The sequence below is a fragment of the Saimiri boliviensis genome, chromosome 11 (assembly GCF_048565385.1).
Source record: "Saimiri boliviensis isolate mSaiBol1 chromosome 11, mSaiBol1.pri, whole genome shotgun sequence".
NCBI lineage: Eukaryota > Metazoa > Chordata > Mammalia > Primates > Cebidae > Saimiri > Saimiri boliviensis.
This window is the reverse complement of record NC_133459.1, coordinates 84,331,838-84,344,989: the sequence shown is the minus strand read 5'-3', so window position 1 is coordinate 84,344,989 and position 13,152 is coordinate 84,331,838. Positions and strand designations below refer to the sequence as shown.

The following is a 13,152-nucleotide window of genomic DNA, read 5'->3' as shown; positions in this document are numbered from 1 at the left end:
GTGCATTTTAAAAATGAAAACCATATGTTCCTCTGATGGATAAAGGGTTTTAATGGTAAGAAGCAGCAGTTTAAACTATAGCTTTTTCTCTCTAAAATTAAGACTACTACTTCTAGTATCCCTTCCTCAGGGAACTCGGCTCCTCAGCAGTGATTAAATACATACATTTCTGAACATAAGAAAAAGCTCTATTAATAGGAATATGTATATACACATGGCTTTTTTAGTTCTCTAACCATGATATTTTACTTTCAAATCTACTAGTATGATTTTAGCCTTTGTTTAGCCACTAAAGTCTACCTATGTCAATTGTGCAGAGTTAAAGATTTAAAAAATGAACTGAAAGGCTATTTTCACCTTCTAAAAACTTTTATCGATACATTAAAAAATCATAGCAATTACTCATACTATACAAATGTCAATTAAGTCAATGGAGCTTGAGATGTAAAAGCCTTTCAATTATTAAAAAAAATGGCTAATCTTGTTACTAGTACTTCTGCTTTCTCATCTTTAAAATATGGATAATAAAAGTACCTACCTCATTTGGTGGTGAGGATTATACAGTTAATAATACACAGGAGGTGTCTGGAAGAGCACCTGCATACAACTTAAGCTCAACCAAAGTGATTGCTGTTATTCAGTTACTACTACCTGTTGGTACTGTTGTTACAACTATTAACAATATAACCTGGTTCTATTCTTCATAAATAACTTTTGAATTTATTAGTGTGGATCTGGATGATTTGTGAAGTTCTATATTTGAATATTTCTATGTACTATCTTAAAAAGCATAACCTGCAACAAATTAAAGAGATAAAACTTCCCACAATGTCATTGGTCATTAGCAATAATATAATTGAGGGTAGAGAGATGAGCTACTCTCAATTATATTGAAAGATTTACTTAAATCTTTTCTACAATAGTAGCACTGGTTTTACTTTGTATTGCTGGAGCTTATCTCAAAGTGCAGTAATAATGTAATAACTGGATTTTGTTTAAATGGCCAAGTCCTAAGCATAGTGTGGCTTTAAGCAGAATGCAAGTATAAATGGTAATAAGCAACCCCTATGCTGCAATTCCAGAGTTTCAGGATAAAGTGGAAAAAAGTACTGAGGCTTCTTGGGCTTAAAATAGTTGTGATGATATGAAGATAAAGTGGTGTTCTGCCTTGAGACATTAATACCACTAATAAAACCTCAAACATATAGATATCTAAATGCTCCTATAGATTCTGTTAGATTAACTAATGATTATTAAACTACAATTCATTTTTGAGGTCCAAAATTGGTTTCACGGATGTGCCCAATTTCATTCCAGGCCAAGTTTTCAAGTGTTAATATGCAGAAAGAAACACCAAAGTGACTCTTTTATTTACCTTATTTCTTGAAACGATTTTTTGGTATTCTTCCTTCAGATGCTACATATCACTCCCTTGCTTTAATGGTTCCTCCTTATATACATTCCAAACTCCTTACAACAACTTACTTTAAAGGCCATTCATGGTATGACTCTGCTTAACTCCTCTAGACTGATCTACCATTCCATTCTTGAACACCATGCTCCAGCCTGAATTGACTACTGTTAGTTCCCTGAACTTGCTCTACTCTCTTTCTTCTGGCTTTTTTATATACATATCCTTCCTTGCTTAGAATGTTCATCCTTGTCCCTTTCTTCATCTAGATTATTCCTACCAAGATAACTTTGCCTGGGAAACTCTGCTAGATATACCTTACTCACAGTTAGATGCCTTCACAATGCCAGGCACCTTCTACTTTTCTACTTACCACATAACCTGTCTACCAATGGCTTACTTTGTATTTCTATTTAGACTAAGTGTTGTCAGAGCAGAGACCACATTTGCCCTATACATTATTTTATTTTCAGTGTCGCCTTATAATGTGAGCTCCATAAAGGCAAGCATCTTTGCCTGTTTTAATTTGATGATATTACCCCAGAATATATAACACTGTTTAGCACATGGCAGATAGTCAATAAATGAATGAGTGATTGAGCTATGTGTTTTACGTATCATTCTGCTTTAAAGTATATTATCATACTCAAAATAATCACATCAGTAGATATGAAGTCTTACAAAATGATCTAAAACTTTTCTTTTTTTCAATATAGTAAACAAGTGAGTAATGAATAAGTATAAACTAGTTTATTTTTAAGGTTAACTGTAAATGTAATTATATCTTCCTCAACTAATAGCAAAAAGTATTCAGTGGCGGGAGAAAAGTTAACCTGAAATATTTTAACCTTATAGCACTGAGAAGGTATTCACTTTTTTTTCCCATCCCTATCCCTTTGTGCCAGAGGGCTCAAAATATTTTGTTACCTCAGAAATCTGATAATTACTTATCTAAAAAAAGAAACTATTTCTAAGAAAGCTAATAAGAGCCTTTAATTCCTCTAATTTTCATCCCTACTATTAATTCATATGCAAAAATCTGAATTTCTCCTCTTTACACATGAAAGCAAATTATCACCTTCCCAGTTGTTTCTGGAGGTCCAGCATATACTGGTAACACTGTGCATAGTAAGTCATTTGGGCTTCTACAAAGTCATTCAGACAGCGAAGGTGATGGGCCTGTGAAGGAAAGTTAATAGTTCTTAGCTCTATAATCAACTTCAATGGCAAATGCAAGGGGGAGACAGACCACAATGTTGTACTGAGGTAGAATCACCAGTCTCTAACAGCTTACTACAAGGTTTATTAAGATTAACATTGGTAAACAGTCACTAGCAAACTCTGCTTAGCCAATAAATACCAACATGTGATGAGAGTGGGAGAACTAGGTGATAAGAGATGTAAACAAAAATTTAAAATATTTCTTTAGATATACTGGAAAGTAATTCAACTTAAATTTCCTTGATAAATGACTGAAAAGTTGAGTTTTTCCTCCCAAAATTGCCTTAGGACTACCAAAGTCTTGTTCCAAATGAATTTCCAATGAATGAATACTCACATGTGTACTGCTGATTCCCTCTAGCAGAAGTCTGGTAATCTCTGCTTGACGATCAAATTCACTTTGAGTTATTCTTAATTCCTGTTCAGACTTAAATTATAATATACTTTTAGAATCTCTTTAGAAGACTATCTTATATACATTTATTTTAGACAGTTAAAAAAAATTCCCCAAACCAACCTCAAGTAAAAATCTAATCAAAACCTCAAGTTATAATTGGAATTCCCCAGTTCTGCTTTGTATCTAAAATGCTCCCCTGATTTCTAGACCTTAGCTTTTCTGTGTTACTCAACTGGACAACTGATTCCAGTACTTGACTCAAAAGAATCTGTTATACTAAAGCTTAATGATCCACTCTTAAGAGCCTAGAAAAACTACTATGGGAAAGTAAAGATAGTTCCATAAATTTTCTAAATTTTATTATTTTATAAATTTTGCTAAATTTTAAGATTTTATAAAATTTTAAGATGACCGGTTTTACAAGTATAAAATTCTCAATTATTACCATAGTTTTTACTTTGACATTAAAGATAGTCCTCAGTCTCAAATGCAAGACTTTAGAGTGAAGCCACAGGATTTTTACCTCATGTTTAGCTGCTAAACACCTGTTGCTATCACCACAGTTTTTAGTTTCATTCAAAGGATTCTGTCTTACATTTTAAATGTCTTTTAAGGTTTCTTTTCAAACTATGCATAAAAATGCCTTAAGCAGAAATATAACTTATTAAGATATACTAGGGTTTAAAAAAGTTTAAGTTATGATTGAACTTCAATCAACGGTGTGCTGTTAAATTCTTCTCCAAGAAATAAAAAAAAGCTCTCATATCCAGATTTTCATGACATAAATACTCCCACCATGGCTGATTTCCAGCTACTAAGGTGAAGTCATACACTGTGGAGTTGAGAAGATATGTAAATAATAGTATGCCACTACTGGCTTCAGCCATCTGATAAAGGAGGCTTACTGCTGCAACCAAACAGTTTACTGAAAAATCAACAAGATCTAAAAAAGGCACATAGTGGCAAAAACATCTCAAACCTTTATGCAGAGTTGGTTGTTATTAAGTGGAAAAGAGAAATAAAACCTCACAGCTTACTCAGAATAGTTTGCTTATCTTCCATTGAGAATTATCATTGGTAACATCGTCATTACAATGATACGTTTGACTACCTCTCCAGCACAAACAGCTTTTTCCACCTATGCAAATGATTTATGACATTTCCAAGATATAACAAAAGTGAAAAAACAAAAAACAAACAAGGTATGAACTTTTTCCTTTCAGGCCTCATCTTCTTCTCCTCACCCTTTTTGGTAGCAATAGTTAACCTATTAAGCCAGTCCAATAAGGAAGTAGCAGGAAAGTAGATAATCAGTTAACCTAGTGAGCCAGTCCACAAGGAAGTAGCAGCAAAGTAGGTAATCAGTTGTTGTGACATCCCATTGGCAACAAACCTAGCAGAGGACTAAGAATTAACCTCTAGCTTGGACTTATGGAAATAAGCTTAAATTACTTAGTAAATCAAAAGTAGAAATTACATTTACTTGACTAAAACCAGAGCCCATGGTGTTTTGACAGCAGGGCTGAAGTAAGCTTCATGTGAAAGCTAGTATGAAGTAGAAAAAAGTCCCAGGAGAAAAAAAGAAGCAATGTTCTTCCTAAGGAGAGCATTAAGGAAAACCAATTACGTCAATGTTACATTTGCACTATTTACTGTTCTGCTTGGTTTAATACAAAATGGGTTTGAGTAACATTAGTAACTACAGCAAACCAAAAATAAATGCACCTCAGACGTAAACTAGGCTAGTCCATGTAGGTCTTTGATTGTGAAAGGACAGTTTCATTTAATGGCCAAGAAATGGCAGAAAATCCTACTAATTGACATTATTTCTGGGTAAGGTGTAAGCAAGTAAACTCTAGGTAGCAGATTAAGGTGACAAGGAAGCTTGAGACTGAAGTGAAAATAATGTTTTCATGCGAAGTACACTGAATAAAAAATATTAAATGAAGGATGAGGGATCAGTTCTCTAGGTTTGAGTTATATTTAATCATGAAGAAAGGCACCATGTTACAAAACTTAGGACGTCCTTCTGTATGATCTAGACTTTATTTAGAGAAGGTAGATGACAGGAAAAAAGGCATCTCATTTCCTGAACAAGTTTCAGTGTATGTCTGGGTGGCTTCAAACAAAGTCAAATGTCCCAAATCATCTATACTTCTGACATATATAACTGATCATAATAATTGATCTGAGAGGCTAAATTAGGTTCAGCATAATCAATTTACTTTGGAAGAAAATGATCCACATTAGAAAGATAGATTAAAAAAAGGGCTGATATTCTGTCCTGTAAAAAATCTCTAGGGAAAAGACCAACTACTGCTAAAAATAACTGCCACTAGACTAACTGATCTAGACTACATGATAGCATAACATCGGTTAGGTATGCCAGAAGAGTTTTTAATGCTTTAATGTAACTGCAAGACAGGCAAGAATCTGTTGGCCCATGATACCAGGATTGGGTATCTGTAAGCCATACATGTACCCCAGAATTTAAAGTATAATAAATCAATAAAAAAAATTTGGTAATGCTTCTGAGGCATTTGCTGTGATTATCTTGATCAGTGTTGCTTAATATACATATGGCTTAAAATCTTAAAATACTCCAGTTTTACCATTTATACATTTTTATTTTATTTATTTATGTTGATTTATTTTTTGAGATGGAGTTTTGCTCTTGTTGCCTAGGCTGGGGAGTGCAATAGCTGATCTCAGCTCACTGCAACCTCCACCTCCTGGGTTCAAGCAGTTCTCCTGCCTCAGCCTCCCAAGTAGCTGGGATACCATGCCCAGCTAAGCTTGTATTTTTAGTAGAGACGGGGTTTCACCATGTTGGTCAGGCTGGTCTCCAACTCCTGAATGCAGGTGATCTGCCGACCTCAGCCTCCCAAAGTGGTGGGATTACAGGTGTGAGCCACTGCACCTGGCCATTTATACATTTTTAATTATAAAAATGTCAGAAGTGAGATGTGTAGAAGAAAAAAAAAACCCCTCAAATCCATTGATATGTTTCTTCAGATTTTTATGTATATGTATATAACATGAACATTTGTTTCATGAGTTTCTTCCCATGTATTGTATTAAGTATTTCCTAAAGTTGCAGAGATTACAAAATCAAATCAGAAATTTTCTAGCGTACCTTTACGCCAAGGAGGAAGACATTCTGTTTTTTTTTTGTTCAACCTATATTCTCTCCTGTGTTACTCTGCCTTTTTTCATGCTAGAAATTCAGGGAGAAATCAGAAGCCAGTGTGGAACTGTAACTAAATAGATGAACAGACTCCACAAAGGAGATAAAAGCATAAGGCAAAAATTTCATACTGGATATCCAATTCATAGAATCAATAGCTCTATAACCTAGGCGTAAAACAGACTGTATAATCAATCCTACAAAACCAGAAAATAAAAGTTAAAGTTTATAAAGCTATTAATTGTCAGGGTTCACAATCACCACCTGTCCTCAGTCCCCAGCGTTATCCTCATGTGGAGATCAGAGTTTGGTGGGCCTGAACATAAGAAGTAAATGAAAAATGCTTCTTAAGACTTAAAAAAGCATTTGAAACAAGTCTGCATATAATATAGTTTATAATTTTATTCCTTAAATTCTTGCTTAATTATTTGATTTCTGAGCCCACAGAAGATTAGAAATGGTAACACAGAAGAACTGCTAGCAGCAGTCATATAGACAGCTTCTAGTAGCAATAGTCTGTTACTGAGGGAAGAGACAACACAGTTGTAAAACAACGAATCCAGTCGTTAACAGTGTAATAATAAATATTCATAATAATGACCTTAACTGTAGTAAAATCAAATATTTGCTGTCCTGTATTTAATGCTTTGGGGACCGACGTGGGTGGGTGGATCACCTGAGGTCAGGACTTCGAGACCAGCCTGGCCAACATGATGAAACCCCATCTCTGCAAAAAATACAAAAAATTAGCCAGGCATAGTGGTGGGCACCTGTAATCCCAGCTACTTGGGAGGCTGAGGCACAAGAATTACTTGTACCCAGGGGGCATAGGCTGCAGTGAACCGAGACCGTACCATTGCACTCCAGCCTGGATGACAACAGTGAAACTCTGCCTCAAAAAAAAAAAATTCGTTTGTGTGAAATATGATAGATCCAACTATCTGAAGATACAGGACACAGTGTTAACTATATTTTACATTTTAAAAACTGTTATTTAAAAAACCATTAACAAGCATTTCACTTGCCTTCTATAGCAAGGTACTGTAAGATTACCACTTAGCATAACAAGTATCTAAGATTTATCAGTGTGTGTGCAAACTACATCTCTGCAGGATCATTCAACTGCTTGGTAGAGCTTCTATTAGCTAAAGAGACCTGAACATATCCATCATTTTCAGATTTTATAAGATATGGTAACACAGACTGTGACTGGACCCATGGCTGTTGCCCAATAAATATTTACTAAATCAAAACAATTAAATTCTTGTTTCACAGTTTTGTAGTTTAATAATTTACTTACTTTTGTCACTTCCTCTGCCCAAATCTAGCCAGCATTAAAAATTAGAGAAAAATACAGAGTGTGAAAGTTGGAATTTATTTTCTACAACTTAGTATAGAAAAATATAAATATTTGTTTAAATGGCATACTCTTTTTCAGAATAATATTAATAGATTAAACACAGTAGTAACTAAACATACTGTGAAAATATGACTTTTATATGTGTCATTACTTATCAATTTAAAAATCTTATGCTAAGTCTATAAATTAACAGTTTTCCCAAAATTTAGAATACCTAATCTTTCTTAGCTCCAGTATTCTCATCTGGAAAATTAGAGATTTGTTCTAAATGATTTCAAATTTTTCATTTATGTATAAATTCTAAAATTTTAGGAAATAAAGCAAAGCAAGGATTAATGGACACTGAATGCCAATACGGCCTTTTTGGAGGGAAACAGTAAGCTGGACATATAATAAATATAAAATTACCAGCGGTAAATGTATTTTACTGTAAGCAGATTACATTAATTGTAAAAACAAATATTCATGAAACAAAGTCTTGTTCATTGTTTAGAATTATGTTTTTATCTGAGACAAAAAGAAAACCTATGCTTTATATGCAATTAGCAATGACTGAAATATTTTCACCTTTTCATTTACCTATAGATAAGACAATGGAAAAACATTATTGCTTTCTCTTGCTATCTAAGGTAAGCCCTAATTCAGCCAGGACTTCAATAATTGGTTTTAAAAAAACCAAAAACAAAAATGCATTTTATATATTCTGTGCAATAATCTTTCCTATTACTTTCCTGCTTTTAGTTTAATGCTAGTGAATGAAAGCAGCCAATTAATTGCCAATTTATTAGTTGTACTGCAGGTCCCTTGTCAGTTCTAACGAAATAATGTATCTAGAAATATAATAAAACACACTATATCTACATATTTTTATTGGCTAATGTGCACAAATTGTTGGCTATGTTCAGATTTTACAACTTTCAATTTTACTAAAATAAGAAACTTCTAATAGCTCAAAAATTTTCTCAAACTAAGCTCAACATATACCCCGGATACCATAAAACAATTTGCATTCTCTATTCTTCCCCAAGGCTATCACTATTCCAAAACTTTCTTAAGTGAGTTAGCACTGGATGGAGAATGAGCCTGGCCATTATAGGAGTACCTAACCTACTGGGGTCTGTCTTGGCCTGAAATGGAAGAAGAAATTAATTCTATGTTGAGTGTGGGTGAAAATAAGGTAAATCATGGAGGTACTGAACAGCAAAGTCAATGTGTTTACCTTACACCTTTCTTTAAGTATATTTTTTAATTTTCTTTGCCAAAAGTGAAAATATGAAATGCCAGCTTAAATTAGCATCTTTTACTCAGTGCAAAAAGGCACTATATATTTATGTATAAATTCATATTCCAAAATCTGTATTTGGTATAAACAACATATTTGGCAATTAGAACATAAAATTTCTTTTGAAGTTCCAGTATCACTTTGGCTAGTATTTTTTCCTTGTATTTTTGTTGTTAGAGATAACGATTACACGGTTCTAATTATTTTACAATTTTACATGCGGCTAATAGCAAGAGAAGGCACTTTGATTCAAGATGTAGAAAACACAGTAGGCCAACAAACCTTCAGCCATTTTACATGCAGGAAGTTGAGCACGTAAGAGAAATTTACCATAATGTTATCTCCTTCAAGGCGAGCTGAGTTTAGTTGCTTAAGTGCGTAAGTAAGAGACAAAGAACACATTATACCAATGAACACAGTGAAACAAATTACTTCTGCACGATAAAGAACACATTAAACAAGCGAAAGAGCCAATAAAATATTTTTTCTACTTAAAAAAACTCCACTATAATTATTGTTCTATGAAACTGCATATAGTGGTGCCTATTCATTTTTCCCCCAAATTCAAATTTTCAAAACAAAATATGTTGATGCTTGACTTTAAATGAGAATCATTTAGGGAAAATATCATTTTTAAAACTGCCAATTACCTAAAATTTTTATTAAATTTTCACTAAAAAAGTCCTTCTGCCTACCCCAAATTTTCCTATTCAAAGATCATTTCTATTTTATGAATTTATGATGCTTTCAGCTACACTCTGTTTTAATCAGCCTCAGCCAGGTCTTGGCATACTCTGAAGAAATATTAAAGGCATGTCAATCCTTGTATTTCTAATAAACTTTAAATTCAAATATGTACTTAAAGGTTATATGAGGATGCTCTAAATTTATTGAGTTTACAGATTAAAGATTTAGACTACTGTGGAAAAGCTTAAGTTTACTATATGTTACTTGAAGAAATATTTTCCATCAAATTTGGATATCCCAAAACAACTTTAAACCACTAAATACTGCGGAACTCTGAAACCAGCTGATTTTTATCTTTAGCATTACTAAAACTATAAAATATTTTTTAAGTTTACATTAGACTAAAATTAGAAAATGTAGGTGCCTTATCATTGAAATGCATTACAGCTGTGTATCCTTTAGGCAAAATGCCTGGGGCCAGAAGTGATTCAGATTTCCGGTTTTGGAATATTTGCATTATACCTTTTTATCCCCCAACCAAGAGAACTACAAGACTTCTACCAGCACTGGCTGAGCAACCCTAATGTGAAAAGCTCCAATAAGCATTTCTTTGGAGCATCATATTGGCACTGAAAGAACTTCATATTTTAGAGCATTTCAGATTTTGGATTTTTCGATTAGGGATACTCAACCTGTAGTTATTTTTGTTCTTGCTTCTCTGGTATGTTTTATCATATATACAATCTTTTTCAAAACTGTATTTTTGTTTACTGTGAAACCTTAAAGTAGGATTTCTTTTTTCTGCTTAATTGGTATATTTTTGAGAAATGCCTTTGATATTGCTTTATCATTCTTCAATATGCTAACTGATAAAAAGCAGTATTAGATATAAGTAGAATTTTTTTTACTGATAGAGCTAAATCATCAAAAAGTTTGATGTGTTACACCAGATTGTGAACTGAGGGCAGCAGAGAATTTTACATCATTTATCTATGAACTACTCAGTAGAGTATCTTGCACAAAATTAGCATTCAATAAATACAGAATTTAAAAAAAGTCACAAGGAAGCAAACTATTCAAAAAGTCCCAATGTGGATAGATCCCAAACTTTGATATCAGAGTAACTAGTTACAAAACAATTCATCCATGAAAATTTATAAAGAAGTGAAATCAAAGTAAGTCTAAGGTTAGATTAACCACTTCAGTTGCCAACTAGGAACCAGGAAATGTATCAAAGAAGGAAAAAAAAGCAAACCCAAACTCCTAGTGATTTCTATTCTTTTGTACGCTTCAAGTAAATGGAAGAGGGTAATAAAGAGGGTAAAATAAAGAGGGTAAAAAAGGATCACCAAATACAGGCATACCTCCAGACTTTACGTAATAATAAACTAAGAGAACTTTCCCTTCCCAAAGTATTTCAGACTTACGGCTATAAAGTTTGAAGAAAAATGAATTGGTTATCTAGGGGAAAAATACAATTAAAATCAGGAAATAAGACTTTCTGTCTAGACTAAAACTTTAGTGTTTAGCTATAGTTAAATTTTGCTTTATGTAATATATAAGTTCTAGAGGAGCTGTGTATAAATAAAATTGCTGAGCTGAATAAAATCATTTGTATCATCTTTTACTTTAAACATAAATTCCCATAGAAAAAAACCTTTATCCTCAAAACTACACAGCAGAGAAAAACTGCCAAGATCTTTTCTAGATATCTCAAAAGGAAACATCTCTCAAAATTGGTCTACTATTATATTCAGGTTCTACATATTTTAAGAGCAGTGGTAAAATAATTTAGAAATATTAAAGGACTTTGTACACTGTTAAATCTATATGTGCTTTCTGGTACTTTTCCAGGTAGAAAAGCAGACTATCAGCAATAGTGCTTATTAAACAAAGTTTTGTACTGAAACTTGACAACAGTATTTTTATTCCACAATCATCATTGAGCACATATAGGCATCTTGAATACAGAGATTCTATCCCAGTTACATATATATTTCCAAATGATCCTTAAGTTTTTTCCCTGGTTATGAAGTTACCGTCTTTAAAAAACAGTTTATAATTTACTTTTCAAATTCATTATTAGCAACTAGAAACTAATAAAAGAATTCAAGGTCTCCTGCTATCTACAGTGTTCATTTTCAAAGTTCGGATGCTGCAGACAGTCTGTTTAGGGAAGTTTTGTTATTTGTGATGATGATGTAATGATAAACTGTGAAGTGAAAATGCCAGTGAATTTGGAATTAATGTCTTATCAAAGATAGCTCTTCTCTAGCAGTATCTAATACAGTGTCTCCAAAAAAGAAAAAAAAAAACATAGAAAAAAACAACTTATTCTGCTCATACAAGGTATGGGGTAGTTCATAAGACATTACTACCCAATACCAAGTTAATCAATTTTAAATTTCACTCTAAACCAGTTTTCAACCTTTTAATCCCCAAACAAGAGAACTACAAGACTTCTACCAGCACTGCAGTAATATGCTCATTGAGGCAATCATTCTTGATGTTGGCAGTGGTAGTGACTTGGAAACAGAAGGCAGGGGTAATATCATGCCATAGGTCAAATTAAGAATTAGCTTGTTAGCATCCCAACAAATTCATACTTGGTTTATTTTGTACTATTTTAAAGGTATACCAATTCAAATCTGATTAATGTTTTCAAATTTTGGAATGAAAATATGGACAGTATAACTTTGATTAAAAAACTTATAAAGTCTTTGAAGAAAAATTTAATTACTATATTTAACATACACCTACTCAATTTTAAGACTATTCTGGGCCGGGCGTGGTGGCTCATGCCTGTAATCCCAGAACTTTGGGAGGCTGAGGTGGGTGGATCACGAGATCAAGAGATAGACTAGACCATCCTGGCCAACATGGTGAAACCTCATCTCTACTAAAAATACAAAAATTAGCTGGGTGTGGTGGCATGCACCTGTAGTCCCAGCTATTTGGGAGGCTGAGGCAGGAGAATTGCTTGAACCTGGGAGGCAGAGGTTGCAATGAGCTGAGACTGCACCACCGCACTCCAGCTTGGCGCCGGTGATGGAGCAAGACTCTCAAAACAACAACAACAACAACAACAACAACAACAACAACAACAACAACAAACTATTCTGAGGTTGATTTTCTGAAACATAAACTAGAATTTATTTATCCAAATGAGTTTCCTCTCACTCAGCTTTGCTGCCTAAAAGTCCAAATTGCCACTGTTTGTTTGAATGGTTTTGGAACTATTCTTGGTGAACATTTTTAGTTTGTAGTATGTGAAAAGGATACTGATCTAATTTTTAAGCCACATACAAGTATTCTCAAACTTGATTCTCATCTTAATTATTATGCTTTTTGTTATTTCCAATTATAATAATTCTGTCTCCAAAAATATCTGCTACCACCAAGGATATTTAAAAAAACATGACACAGCATTAGGAGCTACCAGTTTTTATTTTTTAGCAGTAGCTGTATAGCAAAATATCGCTTTTTTTTTTTTTTTTAAGACAGGATCTTGCTCTGTCACCCAGGCTGGAGTGCAGTGGCACAAACTCAGCCCACTGCAACCTCCACTCCCCATGCTCAAGATCCTCCCGTCTCAGTCTCCTGAGAA

At 33.5% G+C, this 13,152-nt stretch overlaps 1 protein-coding gene across 2 annotated transcripts in view; it reads right to left on the bottom strand.

The window, feature by feature from the left end:
* Positions 1-13,152, bottom strand: part of SH3GLB1 (SH3 domain containing GRB2 like, endophilin B1) — a 44,223-nt gene that overhangs the window by 10,783 nt on the left and 20,288 nt on the right. The window contains exons 6-9 of one of the 2 annotated variants that reach the window (XM_074381141.1): positions 9,141-9,227; positions 7,517-7,540; positions 2,970-3,059; positions 2,490-2,590 (exon numbers count right to left, since the gene is read on the bottom strand). In XM_074381141.1, coding sequence (XP_074237242.1) covers positions 2,490-2,590; positions 2,970-3,059; positions 7,517-7,540; positions 9,141-9,227 — 302 coding nt within the window. The remainder of the gene's footprint in view (positions 1-2,489; positions 2,591-2,969; positions 3,060-7,516; positions 7,541-9,140; positions 9,228-13,152) is intronic. The other variant, XM_003943268.4, reaches the window with a different exon arrangement.